The sequence below is a fragment of the Festucalex cinctus genome, chromosome 2, assembly GCF_051991245.1.
Source record: "Festucalex cinctus isolate MCC-2025b chromosome 2, RoL_Fcin_1.0, whole genome shotgun sequence".
Taxonomy (NCBI): Eukaryota; Metazoa; Chordata; class Actinopteri; order Syngnathiformes; family Syngnathidae; genus Festucalex; species Festucalex cinctus.
Window position 1 is genome coordinate 37407327 of NC_135412.1, and position 22373 is coordinate 37429699.

The 22373-nt window shown below is 43.4% G+C and overlaps 1 protein-coding gene across 8 annotated transcripts in view; it reads left to right on the forward strand.

Annotated features, from left to right (window-relative positions):
• Positions 1-14519, forward strand: part of rerea (arginine-glutamic acid dipeptide (RE) repeats a) — a 193806-nt gene extending 179287 nt beyond the window's left edge. For 6 of the 8 annotated variants that reach the window (XM_077514959.1, XM_077514961.1, XM_077514963.1 and 3 more), the window contains 11 exons: positions 2766-2928; positions 3009-3101; positions 3408-3607; positions 3755-3916; positions 3996-4109; positions 5583-6937; positions 8113-8335; positions 8426-9146; positions 10811-10984; positions 11087-11267; positions 12856-14519. In XM_077514959.1, coding sequence (XP_077371085.1) covers positions 2766-2928; positions 3009-3101; positions 3408-3607; positions 3755-3916; positions 3996-4109; positions 5583-6937; positions 8113-8335; positions 8426-9146; positions 10811-10984; positions 11087-11267; positions 12856-12889 — 3420 coding nt within the window. In that variant the 3' untranslated portion in view covers positions 12890-14519. The remainder of the gene's footprint in view (positions 1-2765; positions 2929-3008; positions 3102-3407; positions 3608-3754; positions 3917-3995; positions 4110-5582; positions 6938-8112; positions 8336-8425; positions 9147-10810; positions 10985-11086; positions 11268-12855) is intronic. The other 2 variants (XM_077514964.1, XM_077514966.1) reach the window with 1 other exon arrangement.
• The last annotated feature ends 7854 nt before the right edge of the window (positions 14520-22373 follow it).

Here is a 22373-nt window from a genome sequence, read left to right on the forward strand (position 1 = left end):
ATGGAAGCTCAGGGTGTCGTGTTAGGGGTGTAAGCCCTTTCCATGTCGGATAATCCACCGACCAGAAAGCTCCTGCAGATGGAAGCTCTGTAAAAGGCCTCATAATGCTGAGCTTATGTTGTCACTATTTCATGTTCTGCGGAGTGGCAGCACACTCTGTACCGCACTGCTCTGATTTAGTGGACAGGAGCGGGGAATTATAGCCCAGCAAGCCAAGGCCACTCTGGACTGCTATTCTTTCCACTTACCCTCGTACCAATGTAATGTTTTTGTTGACCTGCGACCACAGAATTGCTTGACAGAGATGTCTGTTATACTCTATTAGCATACATACCTTTAGTATACAGTATCCCCTCGTTTATCGCGGGTTCATCTTTCGCGGCCTTGCTGTTTTGTGGATTTTTTACAGTGCGTTTTTTTTTTTTTTTTTTACATGCTTTTTGAAAAAAATCCTTTAACAGGAATTGTTTTGGAAAAAAAAAAATAACACGGATTTCCATTATCGCGGGTAAGTTTTTAGAACGTAACACACGAACGAGGGAACAATGTATAGCAGCATTTCCTTGCTTAATCCGATAGCAACTGCCTGTAGCAGTCAATCCTTGCCGCTGTTAATCCTCATTCAAAGGCACAAGATCATGTGTTAGCCTGTGCCCAGCACTATGCTACTTGACATGTAAATGATGGCGAGGCAGTGTGGCCTTGCCCTTTGTTTGCCAACCTGTTGTTGAAGCCGTGTTGATGTCGGCCTGTAGCGAGAAGGCAGAAAGGCACCGCTGAGATTGTGACGCGTGTGCACGCCACCACTCAACACATTTGATCTGCACATTTCGATTAGATTTCACATCAGGACGTCTGCCTTCCCTCACTTAGCACCTGAGCTCTGCCTGCCCTATCCAGCTGGCCACACTGAAGTCGAAAGAGCCTAGGAAATCGCCGCTAACTTGTTTGTACTTGGTTACCACATGTTCAAACTCATGGAAATAGCAAAGAGCAAGAGAAGGGATAAATAGATAGAACGTTTTGTTATACAGTTTACAAGGGACGTCAAGTGAAATATGAGTTGCGTTGCAAAATCCATCCTTTCTTATCCATCTTAAGTGGACGGCCATTTTACCACTTACTGAAATTGACATTAGTGTGCCAGGCAGGCTCGGGTAACGACCAACCACGGCTCACCTTTTTTTTTTTTTTTTTTTTTCTTTTTTTTTTTTAGCTGAGCTGTTATTGATCATTATGTGAGTCCTGAATAACTGTGATGTAATTTTCAGTCAAGAGCAAGTGGCAAAATGGCCACCCTCTGAGATGGATCAAAATCAGTGGATTTTGCTACTTAACACCGCAAACGCAATATTAATCAGAATGCCATGTTTAGAGTACTGATGGAACATACAACGTAGTACTGTACTGTAAAGAAAATGGGCCATGAGTAAAATCTACATTTTTTTTATTTAAGAGTTAAGCAGCCAGATGTGCTCAGTCTGAAAAAAATAGGTTTGAGCTTTACAGTTGCTACTTCCCTGTAAACATAGCAGCACCTCGTTCCACTCCTGTAAGCTGTTTGCCTGAGAAGAGAAAGTCCATCAGGCCTTGGCAGCTGTAAATTCAAGCTTCATGAGGGGATGTCTTATTAAATTGGCGCAAGTCCACTGAGCTAATTATTTTCTGCCAAGCAAAGCAGCTATTGAGAAAGAATGAAGTCACTCTCCCGCATTTAATACTCATAACGTCGAACTATTGACCAATCTCCTCTCCTGTGTGTTCTTGTAGTAAACAAGTTATCAGTTTTCTCTCAGTAGTAGTACATTGCACATAGAAATAGGAATTCAGTTGAATACCATTGAGTTCTTCTTGAAACTTCTGTTTGGAGTTTTTCTTTCTTTATTATGGTAAACCTTTTCCGGCTGATTTCTATCAACCGATAAAATATGCTATTGAGACAGACAAGGTGTTGATGCACATAAGCATGGAATGCACTCGCTAATCTATGTCAAGTTTCGTAAATGGAGCTAGAGAAGAGAAACAATCAATTGGCATTAAACCATTGGAGCTTTGTCCAACAGCAGTTTAACAGACCTGAGATAGTAAATGGATGCGCACTGGGCTTTAAAGATTACGGTTGACGTACGATTCACCCTGCAACCACCTCACACCTTCATGAATTTGTAATGGAGGCAGGGGGTGGAGGAGCACCGGCTACCAAGTGAAAAGGAGGCTCAGGAAACGACATGCTTGCGTTTTGCGAGTGTGTCCAGAGAGCGGCAGTTAATATGTATAGGCAAGGCAGACCGCTTTTATATCCATGATTGCAAGTGTTAATGTTTCATTTGTGTATTGATTTCCTGACGGGCCTTTCTGCAAGCTGGATTCATTCGCCCCGCTTGCTTGCGAGATGGCCCCGCCGAACGTTTGATTAAAGTTCAATTGACTCTTCCAGTGAAGGGGCGAGGAGCCATTTCACTCCCCATTTGTAGCTCCAACGCGTCGCCTGACATGTTCTTTTGTTCCCATTCAAACTGCTGCCACCCAGGCAGCCACCAGTGCGCTGATCCTAATATCCTCGCATTCAGTCAGCCTTCTCGCCTAATCCGAGGACAGACAGCGCCACGGCACAAACACGCCCAGCCAGCTACAAATCCTGGCATGGATTAAACTGCTCTGTGGTCTTTCACAAGGACATACTGTACATCCCAAATTCTTCATACATAAGTGTGTGTGTTTTGTGATGTGTTCACCATCATCACAGCAGCTGTCTTTTATCTCAGGGTGAGCTGATTACCTTCTACTACTATTGGAAGAAGACCCCAGAGGCAGCCAGCTGTCGAGCTCATCGCCGACATCGCCGCCAACCCGTCTTTCGGCGCATCAAGACACGAACGGCTTCGACTCCTGTCAACACTCCTTCCCGCCCGCCCTCCAGTGAATTCTGTGCGTCTTCGAGACGTTCGCGTGGCAACCTGACCTCGCATGTAAAAAGCTATATGACGTGGTGTCCTCTCATCTTCTAGTGGACCTGAGTTCAGCCAGTGAAGATGACTTTGATAGCGAGGACAGTGAACAGGAGCTGAAGGGCTACGCCTGCCGCCACTGCTTCACTACCAGTAAGCCGTTGCCATTCATTTCTAGACGCTCATCTGCATCGGACTGCGCTGTAAGACAGATGGGCATCAGATGATGTTGTTGAGACTAATTTGATCAAATCAGACATGAGGCCAAAGCTCAATCGCTTGCCACCTCATTATCCATCGCCTCTCGACTCACAGCTGGCTCCCATTTTGATTGCACGCAGATTAACGCTGTCAAAATGAGGGTGGCCACTAACGCCGGCTTCACAGGCCTCATTAGTATTGTCATGAGTGAAAATGTGTCACATCTTTGTCTTGCTGTTTGTTTTTTGCACTCTTTAGCCTCCAAGGACTGGCACCACGGGGGCAGAGAGAACATCTTGCTGTGCACAGACTGCCGCATTCACTTCAAGAAGTACGGTGAGCTACCTCCCATCGAGAAGCCCGTGGACCCGCCGCCCTTTATGTTCAAACCCGTCAAAGAGGAAGAAGATGGACTCAGCGGGAAGCATAGCATGAGGACCAGACGGAACCGAGGCTCGGTGCGCATATGATTTCCTCTTTGTCCTTTAACTCTCATGAGTCATCACCTCTTAGTCATCGCAGGCATTTTACAAGCTTTATTCGTTTCAGCTCAACATATAGAAGGCCGTGATCCGGATTCATGTTGTCTGCTTGTTTGTCAATAGATGTCAACACTACGTAGTGGTCGTAAGAAGCAAACAGCCAGTCCCGATGGCCGAGCCTCGCCTATCAACGAGGATCTGCGATCCAGCGGACGTACTTCGCCCAGCGCTGCAAGTACTGACAGCACCGACAGCAAGACAGACATCATGAAGAAGCCCAGCAAGGTAAACGCAGAATGGACACATTTCAATGTGTTCTTTTCCTGAATATTTAATAATGCCTGTCCATCTGTGGCCCCAGCAGAAGATTAAAGAGGAGGTTCTTTCACCCATGAAGAGTGCCAAACGGCAGCGAGAGAAGGGTGCGTCAGACACAGAAGAATCTGAGAGAGCCGGTGCCAAAAAGTCCAAAACACAAGTGAGTTGTCCTCATCTGAATATGTATGTACACAGTAAATCTTACTATGAAAAAGATTATATTCATTCCCAGTCTAAACAGAGTAAACTTTACACTTGGAAATTATTAAATAAAGATGAAGTCAACCTTAAACATTTCTTGACAATATGTTTATATTAGGGGTGTGAATTGCTGAGTACCTGACGATTCGATTCGTATCACGATTCACAGGTCACGATTCGATTCGATACCGATTAATCCCGATAGGAATTTATAAGTCGATTGTTGCGATTTTTTTAATTCAAATTTAGAAAATACTAATCAGTAAACTTGTAGAGTGTAAGATTTGTATGAAAATGTATTATTTATTTATCTGAAACTTTAGTCTTATAACAGGTTGTAATCTGTTTCATGTTTGAACAGCATTAAAATAAAATATTAAGGCTTAATGTTCCGTTCATATAACATTCTTCCATGCTTAAGGTGAAAACCCTAACCCCAAGTAAGACGTTTTGTTGAATATTTTTTCCATTAAAAATGGAAGTTTAAAAATCGATTCAGCCGCCTATTGAATCGATTCGAGAATTGCGCGATGTAGTATCGCGATATATTGCCGAATCGATTTTTTTTAACACCCCTAGTTTATATCTTACTTCACTAGTCTAAACATGACATTCTTATTATTACATTTGTGGAATATGTGTTTTGTATCAAAATCCAGCCCTTTTTATCCATCTCAGGGGGCGGCCATTTTGCCACTTGCTGTCGACAGAAGATGATATCACAGTTGCTTAGGTTCATGACCAATCACAGATCATCTGTTTTCTGAAGCTGAGCTGTCATTGGTTGTTAACTGTGATGCCATCTTCAGTCGAATATCAAGTGGCAAAATGGCTGCCTTCTGATATGGATAAAAAAAATACTGGATTTTGCTGCATAACTCATATTCCACTAATGCAATATTAACAAAAAATATATATATACCGTATTTAGACTAGTGGGGCCACAAAAAACATTGTCAATATTTATTTATTTATTTTTTTTTACCTCCCTTTTTCAAAAATAAAAATAAAAAAATCACTCGATGGTTCATGAACAATTCCACAACCTTCAGTATGGGAAACGGCCACTCTCTCACTTGAGCTATGCCACGCCTACAGTTGGATTACATAACTGCTGTGTCCAAGAGGGGACCAAACAGGTATGAGGATTCCACCTGACACCATCGATATATTAACACACAATAGGACCAACATGACTCAAGGGGTTGATTGGTTGATTGATGTTCAACCTGAAGGTTCTGTGATCCTTCCTTAACTCTTGAGTGATATTTTTATTTTATTTTATTTTTTATATTTTACTCTCTTCCAAGTGTAAAGTTTACTGAAATTTAGACTAGGACCAACTACATTTAGAGTAAAATTTACTTTAGGAATTTACTGTGTCACAGCATGAACTTGGGAGCCTCACGATTTCCTCTTTCCTCCTCCTCAGGAGCTGAGTCGACCAGACTCCCCCTCCGAGTGTGAGGGAGAAGGAGAAGGTGAGGGCGAGAGCTCCGACGGCCGCAGCATCAACGAGGAGCTCAGCAGTGACCCGAAGGACATTGACCAGGACAACCGCAGCTCTTCTCCAAGCATCCCCAGTCCGCGTGACAACGAGAGTGACTCGGACTCCTCTGCCCAGCAACAGCAGCTCCTGCAGAGCCAGCACCCTCCGGTCATCCAGTGTCAGCCCAGCACCTCATCAGCCGCTCCCCCTGCACCGCCACCGCCCCCTCCCGCGGCCTCGGTCCCTTCGCTGCCTCCGCAGGTCCCCCTGACGGCGGCCTCCGCCTCTCAGCCTCTTCCTCAAGCAAGCCCCTTGGCTCTCATCCAATCAGGAGTCTCAGTCCACCCTCAAAGGCTTCCCTCTCCACATTCGCCCCTGACTCAAGCTCCGCCTCCTGGTCCCCCGGTACCGCCTCCGTCATTACCTGGCTCGCATCACGGCCCCATGCCTCCCATGCCTCATCCGCTGCAGCCTGGCCCCCCACACATGCCCCACCCTCACTCATTGCCCTCCCAGGGCTTCCCCATCAGTCAGACTCAGGTCCCGCCCCCGCCGATCCCGGGCCAATCGCAGCCCAGGCCGCACACCCCGCCCTCTCAATCATCTTCTCACAGCGGTGGGCAGCCTCCCCGGGAGCAGCCACTCCCGCCCGCGCCAATGTCGATGCCTCACATCAAGCCCCCGCCCACCACGCCCATCGCTCAGATGCCCACGCCGCCGTCCCACAAGCACCCGCCGCACGTGTCGGCACCGCCGTTCCCGCAGATGCCTTCCAACCTGCCTCCGCCTCCCGCCCTCAAGCCCCTCAGCTCGCTATCCACCCACCATCCTCCGTCGGCGCACCCGCCTCCCCTCCAGCTCATGCCTCAGGGGCAGCAGCTTCAGCCTCCCCCGGCGCAGCCTCCAGTTCTCACGCAGTCCCAAAGCCTCCCTCCGTCGTCCAGCCACCAGACTCCGCCAGCCCCTCAGCTGCCGGCGTCTGCGGTGCCGCCTCAGCTGCCCTACTCCCCTCACCATTACAGCACAGTTCTACCTCCAACTGGCCCCTCCACATCCTCCTCAAACTCCATGCCGGGCTTACAACCCGTGTCTTCCTCCGTCCCGCCCTCCTCCATCTCCATGCCGCTTCCCGCGTCCGTCGCTTGCGGCAGCTTGGCGGCGGGGCTCCCGCCCGTACACATCAAAGAGGAGCCCTTGGACGAGACGGAGGAGCCCGAGAGCCCCCCACCCCCACAGAGGAGTCCCTCCCCCGAGCCCACTGTCGTCAACACGCCAAGCCATGCCAGCCAGTCTGCACGGTACGTTTTTTTTATGATGTCGTTGCAGCGCAAGCATTTATGTGACTTGTCGAACCGATTTTCACATTATTGTGGTGATGGCTGAACACATACAACCGAAGTTAGTCTTCACCGTCTTTGACAAGTATACTTGGCAATTACATTTTTTTCAACGGGGCTCCACTGTAAATGTCAAACTTGGAAACAACTTTACTGATGCCCAGCCACCGGTAGATGACATCATTGCCCCATTTTATATGAAATACACACAGTTTGAGAGTCCATGGGAGTAATGGCTACAATTTGTGCAACCTACATTTTTCTACTGTCAATTATACGAGAACGGAAGAAGGAAGAAAGGTGCGAGTCTATTCTGTCATTTGGTCGATTTGGTTTATATATAATTATTGAACGTATGGCTATTGAATATTTTTTACATTTTTTTAAAATGGCTGCCTGTAAGTCAACCCCGCCGCCCCCGCCCCCCCCCCCCCCCCCCCAAAAAAAAAAAAAAAAAAAAAAAAAACATTGACAATTATATGTGACCTCACAATGACATTCAGATTAATATTACATTTGTGGAAAATTGAGTTGAGCAGCAAAATCCAGCCATTTTTATCCATCTCAGGGGGCGGCCATTTTGCCACTTTTACAACAAATCACAGCTCACCTGTTTTCTGAAGCTGCACTGTGATTGGTTGTTACCTGAGCAACTGTGATGTCATCTTCAGTCGACAGCAAGTGGCAAAATGGCCGCCCCCTGAGATGTACAAAAACAGCTGCATTTTGCTTCATAACTTATATTTCACAAATGTAATATTAATCAGAATGTCATGTTTAGACTTGTTAGGTCACATTATTGTCAAGAAATGTTTCAGGCTGACTTCCACTTTAAAAAGTTCAACCATCTCATGCCTCAGTTGGCACCTGGCTGGAAATGAAAGCGGAGCAGTCAGAAACATTCCAGTGGAATGTTTCTTTGTATTTTTTTGTGTTTATATTTCTGAATGTGCCAGTCAAAACCCTTGAGAATAGACATGCTCATTGCAACTTCCTATTAAGGAATATCTTAATCTGCATTTAAACAAAATAACGGATTGACGAGCAACTTAAAAATTCTGAATCTTGATTTTGATGATAAAATTTCCTTTTTTTAAATGTTATTTTTTATTTTATTTTATTTTATTTTATTCCAGGTTCTACAAACATCTGGACCGGGGATACAACTCGTGCGCTAGGACCGATTTCTACTTCACTCCCTTGGCCTCGTCCAAACTGGCCAAGAAACGAGAGGAAGCTGTGGAGAAGGCCAAGAGAGAAGCAGAGCAGAAATTGCGGGAAGAGAAGGAGAGAGAGCGGGAGCGGGAGAAGGAACGGGAGAGGGAGCGGGAACGAGAAAAGGAGGCCGAGCGAGCAGCGGTGAGTTTCCATGCTCGTTTTCATTTGATTGGCGATTATTTTCTCATCGACACTTTTTTTTTTTAAATTATGCATCCTCTCCCCTCACAGAAAGCGTCGTCTTCGGCCCACGAGAGCAGAATGGGCGAGCCGCAGATGGCCGGGCCCGCCCACATGCGCCCCCCTTTCGACGGCCCGCCCACCACCATCGCGGCCGTGCCGCCGTACATCGGCCCCGACACCCCCGCCCTGCGCACCCTCAGCGAATACGCCCGGCCTCACGTCATGTCCCCGACCAACCGAAACCACCCCTTCTTTGTGTCGCTCAACCCGGCCGACCCGCTGCTGGCCTACCACATGCCCGGCCTCTACAACGCCGACCCGGCCATGCGGGAACGCGAGCTGCGCGAGCGGGAAATGCGCGAGCGGGAGATCCGCGAGCGCGAGCTGCGGGAGAGGATGAAGCCCGGCTTTGAGGTCAAACCTCCCGAAATGGACGCACTCCACCCTTCCACCAACCCCATGGAGCACTTTGCCCGGCACGGGGCCATCACGTTGCCCCACATGGCCAGCCCGCACCCCTTCGCCTCCTTCCACCCGGGCTTGAACCCGCTGGAACGCGAGCGGCTGGCCCTGGCCGGGCCCCAGCTGCGGCCGGACATGAGCTACCCAGAGAGGCTGGCGGCCGAGAGACTCCACGCCGAGAGGATGGCCACCATGGCCAACGACCCCATCGCCAGGCTCCAGATGTTCAACATCACGCCGCACCACCACCAGCACTCCCACATCCACTCCCACCTGCACCTGCACCAGCAAGACCCGCTTCACCAAGGTAAAACAAAGTCCTGCTTATGCACAAAACATCCTAAATCATTCACAAAGAGTTAGTGATAGTCGGTATGAGAGCCACTAGTGTTGCGCAATAGAATGGCTCAATTAAATACTATTTAAATTTGCAACATTTAAAACATGAAATACGTTCACAGCTATGCAACAACTTTTAAATCCAGAACTGGACATTTTTATTATTTTTGTAACTTTTAAAGTTACATACATACATATATACATATACATATACATATATATATATATATATATATATATATATATATATATATATATATATATATATATGTATATATATATATATATATATATATATATATATACATATACATATATATACATATACATATACATATATATATACATATACATATATATATATATACATATACATATATATATATATATATATATATATGTGTATATATGTATATATATATATGTATATATATATATATATATTTTTTTTTTTATTTTTTTTTTATTGAAGTACAGTAACTGCTTTTTAGGGCCAAAAGCAATTTTTTTTTTTTTTTTTTACTGTAACTGATCATTACGGTCGTGCTTGTACGATTAGGGGCTACATTTCTCATATATTTTTTTAATAGTTTTTTGTATTTTTTTTTTATATTCAGTTTTATTGAAGTACAGTAAATGCTTTTTAGGGCCAAAAGCAATGTTTTTTTTTTCTTTGTCTTTTAAGAGAGAGAGCTCAGAATTGGTCATTCAGTAGTCTTACCGATTCAACATCTTGTCATTGTTGCTGTTTTTTTGTTTTGTTTTTTAAACTGTATTTTAATGTTGGTCATGACGGTGGCTACGTTCTCATGATATTGGATGATTCCAATGAAATTGATATCACAAATATTTTGATTTGCATGTATTATTATTAGCCCCCATTGTAAAATCTGCCTGTTCTAGGGCTAGGGGATATGGCCAAAAAATAAAATCTACATTTTTATTTGTTTTTCAATCTTTCAGGACAATTATGATTTTAATCTAACAAACCCAACAAATGTATTTCAATGTATCATTTATTCAAAAATAATTCCTGTGAAAATTTTTAACAAACTCAATTCATGATTTAGCAAATTTTGAACAATTTGATTTTTCAAAATATTTTTTTTATTTTATTTTTAGAAAGCTAGAAACAAATAACTCAACAGCTCATATTACAAGCAATTATTGTGTTTACTTTGAAAAGGGTCTGGTTTGATGTAAAGTAATTATTACAATGATGAGAAGTAGTATTATTAGTCCATTTATCAGACTGTAAATAGCTGCATAGTATAAGGCACATTTTTGGGAGAAATTTTTCAAAAACCAATTCCAAGAGCAAGTATATGAGTGTAAGTCATAGAACTGCCAAACTATGAAAAAAATGTGACTCAAAGTCAGAAAAATATGGCAATTGTAAATAATTGTGGTCAAATTTTACATAAATTGTAAGGATAAAGACATTCTCAGCTGATGTAATGCTTTTGTCATAATACTGTACAATATTTGTTTAGTGCAACTTTTTACTGCTTTTCTATTATTAGCAGGCAAAAAAAATAAAATAAAATTGTAATAAAGAATATCTAACTCTAGTAGTACTTGTATGTTTTGTGTGTGATATTACTCTGAAAGTAAAACACTGACACCCAGCAGGTGGTGGTGAATGTCTTGTGTGTCCTCCAGGTTCCGGGGCCCACCCCCTGGCCGTAGACCCCCTGGCGGCCGGACCGCACCTGGCTCGCTTCCCTTACCCGCCCGGCGCCATCCCCAACCCGCTCCTCGGCCAGCCACCGCACGAACACGAGATGCTGCGTCACCCGGTCTTCGGTAGGCCGTCTCGTCTCTTGCAAAAGTTTCTGCTCAACGACCGCATGGTGTCCATTTGAACAATCGGGGGCGGGGGCTGAAATCTCTGAAATCTCTGCGCAGGAGCGCCGTACCCACGGGACCTACCGGGAGGTTTGCCGCCGCCCATGTCGGCGGCCCACCAGCTGCAGGCCATGCACGCCCAGTCGGCCGAGCTCCAGAGGCTGGCCATGGAGCAGCAGTGGCTGCACGGACACCATCACATGCACGGAGGCCCGCTGCCCGGACAGGAGGACTACTACAGGTCAGACCGGATGCGGGAAAGTCGAAACAAATCGGACATTCCTTTCTGTACATTGGCTGTTATCTTTCATACGTGCTGAATTGATTCAAGTGGAAGTCAACCGTAAACATTTCTTGACAATAATACTGTATATTAAATGTGACCTCACTAGTCTAAACATGACATTCTGGTTAATATTGTGTTAGTGGAATATGACTTGAGCAGCAAAATCCAGCTGTGTTTATCTATCTCAGGGGGCGGCCATTTTGACACTTGCTGTCAACTGAAGATGACAGTATTGCTCAAGCAACAACCAATCAGAGATCACCTTCTTTTTTTTTGAAGCTGCACTGTGATTGGTTGTTTCCTGATGCTGCATTCGAGGATGGTCGGAAGTCGGATTTATCAGTTGGTTTTTCCCAGTTCTGACCTGAAAGCGTTCGAAGTGAAAGTAAACAACCAAAATGGCAGACACTAGGCTGGGTAATATATCGAAAAAATATCCATCGCAATATGATTATGCATATCACAAATACATGCAATTATTTTCATATGGAATTTTTTGCTTTTACCTCAATTTGATCAGTCAGACAAACTTTAATTTGCATCACCATGCTATAGTTGAACATATATCTAAGGTACTGCAATTACAATTAACTAAGAATACAATGAGCTTTCTTATATTGCCACATGAAAAAAAGTTATTCATTCATTAGATAATACAAATGTTATTTCTCGAGGTAAATGTTAAGTTTAGGTAAATGTTAAATCAATATTGCGATATTCAACAACTATATTGCATGTTTTTCCAATATTGTGCAGCCCTAGTTGATAGTGATTTTTTTTTTTTTTTTTTTTGGTCCTGAATCTCATTTTGACCTCCAGAAAATGTGCCTTCTCGCAATTTTGCTTCATTTATAGTTTTAATCTTATTTCATAAGCATTCCATAAAGTTCAGTAGTTCGCCATAATTTCATACAGAGAGATAGCAGCATACTGTCATGTACATTGTGTTACATGGAGTTATGTTGAATATTTATGAGTGAAGAAAGCTATCTAGTTTTATACTCGAGTAAATTGTGTTTTGCCATTTAGAGTGACGTTAGATTGTAGTCCGTTGGTGAAGTTGGCGTACTTTTTTTTATTTTTATTCCCCACTTTGCAAGTGGAATTTCCAAGTTAAAGGGCGCGTTCTTGTACATACTTCCTGGTTTGAACTTGGAAATGTCCAAATTCCAACCATCCTCGAATGCAGCATGAGACCTGAGCAACATTGATGTCATCTTCAGTTGACAGCAAGTGGCAAAATGGCCGCCCCCTGAGATGGATTAAAAACAGCTGGATTTTGCTGCATAACTACCACTTTACTGTATTTAGACTAGTGGGGCTGCATATTGTCCCAAAATTTTGGGGGGGTTGACTTCCACTTTAATATTGATTCAAGACTGCTCAGAGTGGATGAGGGGGCTCCTGTTGAAATCATCTTTAAGCTTCTCCAGATCTCAGAGATGTTAATGAACTCATTTTTACTGTTAATGGTCGTCTCACGACAACGTCCAAACAACACACGGAGATCATGTAACGCGTCTTGTTTTTTGTTTCCTTTCAGCCGACTGAAGAAAGAAAGCGATAAACAGCTGTAACGGGCCAAGGGAGGAAGCAGGAAGTTGTGAAGAACGCAAAAAGGCCAAGGCCAAGTGGATCCAATTCTTCTTATTTTTCAAAACCTTTTTTTTTTTTCCTTCCCAAGACATTTCTTTGGTATATAGCCAGTAAAAGTGACACAACATCCTGAAGACTCCTGCATGACAAGCTTCCCTGACATTTCTTTTTGTAGGTGCTAGTACAAGAAGACACACTGTGCTTATCCAAAAAACAACATGGCCGCTTATTATGGAAAATAACAAGTGCTATCTTAAAGTCAACATTTATTTTAATACATTGTTGGAGATTTTTTTTGTATCATTTTAAGAAGAGCTACCGCATGGAGTTTTTCTTTTCTTTTTTTGTGGGGGGGAATTTGTAAATAGTATATATAAACATATAATTATTATAATTATTATTATTATTATTAGGTGTGGACAAACAAGTTGTTTCAACCTCCGCTGCAGTTGTGTTGATGCATTATCCCTTGTTTCAGAGGGGAGCACCATGGCGTTATTATTTTTGATTTGAGCCATTTGAGTTGTGACCTTGGTCTGACATTGCCGTGGTAGATTTAGCCCCATGTAGCCCATGTGATGACCCCTGCCCGACCCCAAAGCTGTCACACCCACTCATCACACACACACACACACACACCAGCTTTTTCAGAATGTGTCAACGCGGCGTGTTGACGTTGTGACTTGAAACACTTGAAGCTTCACTTTCACTCATGACCACAACTTAAAAAAAAAAAAAAAAAAAAAAAAAAAAAGTATGTTTGCACTGAAATGTCTGTTTTATCCTCTGCCGCCGTCGTTATTTAAGCCCTAAACATCAAGTCATGTAAAATGAACTTTTCTTTTTCCCACAAAATTTGGTCAGTCCCAGAGTTCTTTTATTTTATTTTTTATTTTTTTTTTAATGCTAGATGAATTTGATATATCATCACAGGAGCCCTCCTGGACTTTTAAAAGTTGGCGTCCTCTCCCATCATATTCACTGTGGCCTGCCGACATGCGACCGCTAGGAAGTGTGTGTGTGTGCACGTGCATATGTTTGTGTGTTGTCACACCGGTGTGCGGCTCATGTTTTCCAACTCAACACACGAAGACTGTTGGACTTGTCATGGATTTCAATAAAACTGTGGCTTATTCATTTTTTTTATGATTTTCTTTTTGCCAAATGAAGAAAGTGTACTCGCATTTAAATGACCATGTCATATTTCCTCGGAGCACTATTTTTATGTTATTGTTTTGTAAGCGGAAAGTCTTCTGACCTTCCCTTTCTGACGCACTCGTCATCCTCCCGTCCTTCCCCCGGGCGACCCGTTATGCCTTTGCAGCCCCTTTTTTGTGTCTCCAAACCTTTGGTGTTCAATGTTGTCAATGGTTTAGCTTCTCGTTTCAAAACGGCAGCAGCAGAATGTCCGTTCTGACTGCCAACATTTCTATATATACTGGTATCTTGAAGCTTATTGTATATATGAGTAGTCGCCATGGGATGACACAATGTAAACAAAAAGTAGAAAGAATAAGAAAAATTGTGAGTCCTGTGTTCTCTCCATTTGAGTATTTTGTAATTTTTTTGAAAAATTTGTGGAATTAAAATAAACTAAGTTACACCACAATATATGACTTGAGTTTGAATTGTCTTTTTTTAATATTAGCGACATTTTGATGTCTTGACAAGAAAATAGTTCTTATAAATACACAGGCTGGAGCAACAGTCTGCGATCAACTTTTCAGCCCATTATCGAACTGGTCAAATACAAACAAAATGAAAACACTTGCAAGGAGCATGGAGGAGACAACCACACTCCACTCACCAGGTGGTAAACATACATTAAGACGGGCTCCAGGCTCCATTTTAAGTCAATCGCTAGTCCACGCCCCTTAAAGTACACTGTGCGTAATTGAATTTTGTCAACCTTATAAAACCATTTTATATCTTATATTTTATTATGTATGCAGCTGGACCCGCGTGAGGGTAAGTGGTTCAGGTTTTGGATCATGTAGGCTATATTGTTTTAAATGTGTTTTTCTCATGAAAATGTAACCAAAATTGGGAATGTGGGGGCTGATCGTATGCCGAGAAACGTTTCTCGAGAGGAGTAATATGGCGGCCTTGTGGTTTCAAAAGTCTGTCTATCGGCAGATCAGTGGTTCGTCTTCTTTGCTGATTCTTCTTCTACGCTTTTTGACACTCGCATGTCTTGAGACGTTTCTGTCTGTACAAGATTTGTTTGAGGAACGATGCCGTCAAAAGCACGTGTGCGCGGGGTGCGTGAGTGTGTGTAATTGAATTGTATCACTTTATTACACCAGTTTATATCTTGTATTTTATTATGTTTGCATCTGTGACAGGCTCCAGCACGCCCGCGACCCACGTGAGGATAAGTGGTTAAGATATTGGATCATGGATGGATGTATAATGTTTTAAATTTTTGTTTTTCCTCATAAAAATGGGTGCGTGGGGGGCTGGAACAGATTAATTGCATTCAATGAATTCACAAGTTTGCTCACGGAATGAATTGAAATAAGTCACCACTGTACACAGACTAAATTATTTCAATGGTAAACATAATTTTTAATTTCTTTACAATTCTTTTGCTGAGTCTTTTGATTATAGTCAGTTTAAACGCTTGAATATTACATTTTTCGCACAGTGGGTAACATATTGGATTGCGGATCAAGCGTGTCTTGCGTTTAGTTTTCTTTTTCCTTCACAAGGCCTGAGCTTTAGAAGATGAGCTCTCAGCAGCAGGTAGCGAATCCGTGAGCGAGATATTGCACTGCTGTGGCATAATAACGTCAAAGCCGGGCTAAGCCGAAAGGAACACCTCCTTTCTGTCATGGCAGGGAGTGAAGGACCCGCAATCTGATGCGGCGCCACCGCCGTGGCTGTAACTTTTTTTTTTTTTTTGCACTCCTGCTCTGAAATGATGCCCCTTTCCTCAAGCAAATGGAGGTTGGATGCTCTCTCCTCGCGGCGAGGAGGTGCTGCCTTAGCTCTCCACATTAGACAACACGGCGGCAGGGCCAAGCACCGGCTGGTTGAATAATGAATCTCCCCTCCTCCTCTTCCACGTCGGGGATGGAGGGACTGTGACTCGTGTCAAGTCAAATCCCTCTCATGATGCTGTGTGTACCCCTCAGGCGGGCGCGCAGGGGTGCGTCATCTCCACATACACACCCAAAAAAAAAAAAGAAAGAAAAAAATCTGCTGGTTGGTGTCTAGAATGTGATGCTCGGAAAGGCCGCTGTGTTCTTTCAGCAGGTAGCCGCCGCCATGTTTGTCTAACGGGGCTGTTGACACAGAGCAAACGTGCCTCTGCTATTTGTCTGCGCTAGAAAACAAAATGGCTCATTTAGAGGTCAGACCTATTTAGGATGTCTCTCACCGAGATTGGAGCAGTTTCTTTTGCAAAGGCTGTGTTCAACTGGCGGTTATGTAAACCGTTGACTCAATAAGTGAATGCAGCTGCGAAAATGTGACACTCGCAAGTCGAGGCACACCAAAATATGCTAATGTACCTTCTTTCTGGGGTGAGGCTCGTATTTGCGTTTCGGTTGCAGCAGGAAACGAGCATTTATATTTCAAGCAAAGGTTAACGGGAGGTCTTACTGTAAACTGATAACTACACCAGGTAGGCTGCAGGATGGCGAAATACTTAAATTGTTAGCTTTCAATCTGCTTTAGAGCACATTCCCTGCAAGTGAGTGTAATGTGAAGGGAGGCGTGTTCCACTGTGGCCATGGAAACAAATGTCATGTCTTAAAAGCAAACACAACTTTTGGCCCAAAAGTGAGCCAGAGACGTCCTTGTTGGGGCATCCTATTCTTTCTCCGCCTTCAGCTGCTTTGTCGTCAAGCCCGAACTTCCTACAGTTTTTCCTTCAGCTCTCTCTCCCTTTCGACACACACCATCCACTGTTCCTTCTGTTCCTCCTTAAGTTAAAACATTCCTATTCAGCTTTTCTTCCAATTCAGAAAATCATTCAGACCGTCCAACTTTCCAGCTCTTCTTTCTGCTCCTCTCTTGGAATACATATTTTTTTTATGGGTCAAATGTGTTCAGAAGCGTATTGCATTCATTTGGGGGGGACCCTTGTTTTTCTGACTAGTTTTTTCGGGAGCTTTGTTTTTGTTTTTGTTTTTTCTGTTTTTCTGAATATTTTTTTCTGTTTTACTATTTTTTTTTCTTTCATAAAAAAATTAATCAGAAAAACAGGGAAAAAGATATTCAGGGGAAAAAAATGTACTCAGAAAAACGGGGTTTGGGGTCAGCGGGATATTCAGAAAAAAAATAACAGATTTTTTTTTTTTCCCAAAAAACAGAAAAAAATATAAAAAAAAAAAAATGGAGCACCAACTTCTGTTTTTCAGAGTATTTTTTTTTTTTTACCTCTGAATTCCAAGTGACTTGTTGCACACAACTGACCTGTATATATGACTGTATAGCCGATAAACCATACATGCCACTCCATTGAAGTCACAGGATGGCCATCTTGTTACTCCCACATTGAGAGCAGACTACTATAAAAGCTCAGCTGTATGTTTCAATGTTTCTGTAAGCCTGTAAGCTTCATTTGTTGATAAATGTTAAAAAAAGTCAACAACAACAAAAACTGGGTGTTTGTGCCGGGGTGCTCACTATTTTTCACTATTTTTTTTTAACAAGGAAGAAAAAAAAAAAAAAAAAACAACAACCCGCCTCCAGCCTTATACTAACTGCCTACGAGCTGCATATGTATCATTTGTACCTATAGCCTATAGTTGATACGGTAATCTGCTGGCGACTTGGGAGGAGCAAGATGGCCACCCTGTGACTTCAATGGCTTGCACTGGCATGTATTGGCTAGCGGCTATCCAGTCATATATACAGGTCAGTGGTCTGCAAAAGGTCACTTTGGAGTTAGAGGTCCAAAAAATGACTCTGAAAAACAGAAGTTGGTGCTCTGTTTTTTGGAATATTTTTTTCTTCCTGTTTTTTTTGGAATATATATATTTTTTTATGACAGAAAAAAATATTCAATTAAAACAGAAATAAATATATATTCAGCAAAACAGAAAAAAAATACTCAAAAAAACAAAGCTTCCAAAAAAATTAGTCAGAAAAACAGTTTTGTTTTTTTGTTTTGTTTTTACTTTTAAGTGAATGCAATACACTTCCGTAATTGTGTTCCATGTTATTTATAACCTCTTTTGTTTTAGTCCAAGATAAGAGAGTAGACCTTGTTCCTCCTTTACTCTCTGATATTGTATTATCACACAAACAAGATGCCTGTGGTTGGGGAGGGATGCATGAGGCAAATAACTGATCCTGACGCTCCATGTCGCTCTTCACCAACACAACGTTACTGGAGGCACTGGCTCGTCACATACGTGAAGGTACTTTTATGCTGGGATACCCTGTTAAGTTCACTTTTCTCTTCTTGAATCAGATTGGGACTCTGTATTGACAAATGCTCAAAATCAAGTGAATCGTTCTGGGGTGCAAAAAAAAAATCGGGACATCCCTACTTTTAACTTCATGTGCTCAAATCACTTCAAGTGTGTTTATATGACCTAAGGAGAAATAGGCAGATGTTTCATAGAGAGCAACAGCCATCAGGTTGTATTTCAACTGAATTCTATTTCTCATTATTCTCAAAGTCTTTGTCCTGTGTCTTACCTGTCAAAGGGACAAAATATTCCACTTGACATCTTACAGACCTTTCTCATTCTTGCCCTTCCTAATACTTTTCGACAGTGTCTTCGTCCAGCACTTCCTGTTGGTTTTTGTCAAGGTCTTCCCTTCCGCTAGCTTTTCCCCAGACCTTCCTACACCTTCTCCGGCAAGCTGTTCCTCCATAACCTGGCAATAGCCAGATTGATAATTGTGATTTGCTCAAGGGCGTTCTCCACAATATCAATCTGGGACTGCTCCACAGTGGTTTGCTCGGGAAAGGGGGGACATTCTGTACGATACTTCGAGCTGTTTGGATGATGCGGCATGTTTGTTTTGACCAATCATGGCAACGGAAGAAAACGTCATCTTCAGTCTCGTCTTAAGTAAAGGGGAAAAAGAACACAAACATTGTTTAACAGATAAAAATGCACAAAGCTCTTTCGGTGTTCAACATTCAACAAGGAAACCTCAGGAACAGAATTAATTGCAGCGTCCATTCGTCTCTGTTAGGGTTGTGTTTCTCCTGGCGTCGATGCTTCCTGGTTTCGTCACAGCTGCATGTCCCGCCCTAAACGACATTGGTCCGTCCTAAAAAAGGTCGGCTGCGAATAGATCAGCTGGAGCAGCACAAGATGGATTCTCGTAGTGTTTGTGAACAAATACTGTGAAAATTCTTCTTTCAAATATTTTTATTGTGAGACAAAACACAATGACAAAACAGACTAATACTGTGAAAATTTGGTTAGTTTGTTCCAACAACTTTCCCCCAAAACTCTTGCACTACTGGTACTCATCCTGTAGATAATGTGGCAGATTCTTCTCCAGCTCTTCCTGCCCCCTTCATCATTGTAAATGGTAAAGTCTGTCTTACTGAGGTACAGAGTTAAGACACAAACGCAGACAAGACACACGGAATGAGAAACAATCTTTCCATACAAAAATACAAAGTAACAACAGAGAGCAAGGCTGGATTCAGATGGCCTCAACAAAAACAAGACGGAGAGAACTTGACTGAGAAAGACCAATGTGTGCTGACAAATTGCTCAAAGTGCTCTTGAGTGGTTTCAATCCTATTTGGCTGACAGAACATTCTATGTTCGCCTTAGGTGCTCTGAGTCCCGCACCGCCCCACTGTCATATGGTGTTCCACAAGGTTCTGTATTGGGGCAACCACTGTTCTCATTATATTTACTGCCCTTGGGCTCCATCCTAAGAAAACATGGGATCTCTTTTCACTGCTATGTCCCGCTTAGTAAAAAAGGACGCTTTCTCATTGAAGCCTGTTTTGTCCTGTCTGGAGGAAATCAAAGCCTGGATGGCTTTAAATTTCTTGAACTTCAATGAGAAGAAAACAGAAGTTATGGTCTTTGGTCCCAGCGGCTCTTCTCATCCTGCCGACTTGGGTCCTCTGGCACAGTATTTGAAGCCAACAGCCTCAAACCTGGGTGTCAAGATGGACAGTGACGTTAAACTGGACCAGCAAATTGCCGCTGTTGTCAAATCCAGCTTTTTTCATCTTAGACAGCTAGCTAAGGTCAAAAATCTCCTATCTCAGCAGCACTTAGAAATGGTAATCCATGCTTTTGTTACATCTCGGCTGGATTATTGTAATGCACTTTATTTTGGGATCAGCCAGTCCTCCTTGCAGCGTCTCCAGCTTGTCCAAAATGCTGCTGCTCGGCTCCTTACTGATGGCCGGAAGAGGGAACACATAACCCCTATCCTGGCCTCTCTTCACTGGCTGCCCGTGAAATTTAGAATCCATTTTAAGATTCTTCTATTTGTTTTCAAATCTCTCAATGGTCTTGCCCAACCTTATCTCACCGAGCTCTTGCACCTCTACACACCTGCCCGGTGCCTCAGGTCAGCAGACCAGACTCAATTGGAGGTACCGAGGGCTAAGCGGAGGCTTAGAGGAGATCGAGCCTTTGCTGTTGCCGGTCCCTCCCTTTGGAACGACCTTCCACTAAATATTAATAATAATATAATATAATATTAGGCAGTCCCCCTCGTTATCCTCTTTTAAAACACGTCTAAAACATATCGATATTCTTTGGCTTTTGGCGCACCATGAGACTTGTTCTTGGTGTTTTGTGGTGTGTATGAATTTGACGTTTATTCTACTTTTTATGCATTTATTTATTTATTTATTCACTCATCTACTTCTTATTAATTTACTGATGTAAAATGTGTTTACTCGTAAAAAAAAAAAAAACAAAAAAAAACGTTTGCTTTGTTCTTATTTTGTTACCTTATTCTTTATTGCACTGCTGATATTTATGTTGATGTACAGCACTTTGTATACAGCAATGCCTGTTCTTAAAGCGCTTTATAAATAAAGTTGAGTTGAATTGAGAAACCTTGATTGAGAGAGCAGCTGGCATGGAAGCAACATCAAACACTTGGAAGAACAGCTTGTATGGAAGAGTAGGGATGGGGTGCCTCAATGTTTTGAGAAAAACCTCGGCTAAGAAGCTGACGTTCTGACAAGAGTGGCATTCAGTAACAATGAGCCCCCTTATGCTTACTGACAAGTCACTTAAAAAAATGCATTTATATTATCGCAAACCAGTCGATTTGATTTGCCATGACAGTTATTCCTACCACACAGTTGTGTGTACTGTACTGTGTTGGTCTTTGTGAGTGTGTTTGCAAGACTGCCTGCTGTGCATTTGGACCCGGTCTAGGGCTCTCATATGTCAAATGATATCCTGCTCCCACATTCCCATCATAACCCGTGTCCTCACCCGCATGTCAACCGAGTGTGACCGCTAGCCCGCCTCGCGCATTCCTCACCCGCAGACCTCACGCACTCCCACACGCTTCCTCCTCCTCCTCCTCGTCTTTCTCCTCTTCCTCTCCGCTGCTTGGAGGGAAGAGCGTGCAAATGAAGCAGACGGGCTTAGTTCAATAAAGTGTTGCAGGTTGGCTTGTTGGCAGCGGGCGAGACTTGCAGGCTCCTCTTTAATGCGTTGTCATAAAACATGCGGCTGGCAGAAAGTTCACGTTCAATGAGGGCGGGGCGGATTGTCCTCTTCCTCAATGTTTGTACTTCAAATATGAATTACTTTGAGAGAAAATGATCTTGACTGTTCAGGTGTACCTAATATTATGTCTGAGGAGTCAGATCCTTTTCAGGGATGAGATTGACTGTCTATGCCATCGGTTGCCTGTGACTCCCACAGTCTCCCATCATGCATTGGGTGTCCTACCTGCTGTGGGAGCTTCGTAAAGGTGGCTTGTCACAAATAAATCAGAGCCTGTAAACATCTTCTCCCGACTGCCCCTCCGCAATTTCCTCAGAATCACTCTGTCAGTCGCCCACCGCTGTGAAATAACGCCAGCTCTTGTGCGGTGACACACCTGTGGGGTAGGCATGCCATGATACACACAGAGAGCCCCCCTCCCGCCGACCTTGTTTGTGTAATGGCCGCACGTGTGATAGATGGCGTTGGCCAAACATTTAGCCGCTGCACCGGAAGACTGTCCGCTTGTTGTGACTCAGATGGATTGGCCATTGTTTTTCCCCTCCTCACCTCCACGAGCTCATTTATCTCCAGTGTGAGTCCGTGGAGAGCAGCGTGTCTCTGGAATGCTGCCTGATAAACCACCAGCGAGCCCACAGAGGAAAATGCTTGTAGGCACCAAAAGAAGATGTTTGAATATATGTTCATGTTGAATATTGCTCTGCAGCAGACTGGAGGTGAAGGGGGCGGGGTCTGTGGGGTTATGGTTGATGGTTTATCCCAACAACCTCACATGAAGCCCCCCCCCCCGCTTCCTCTCTCCCTTGTAAGCCCTCCATTCCGGTGG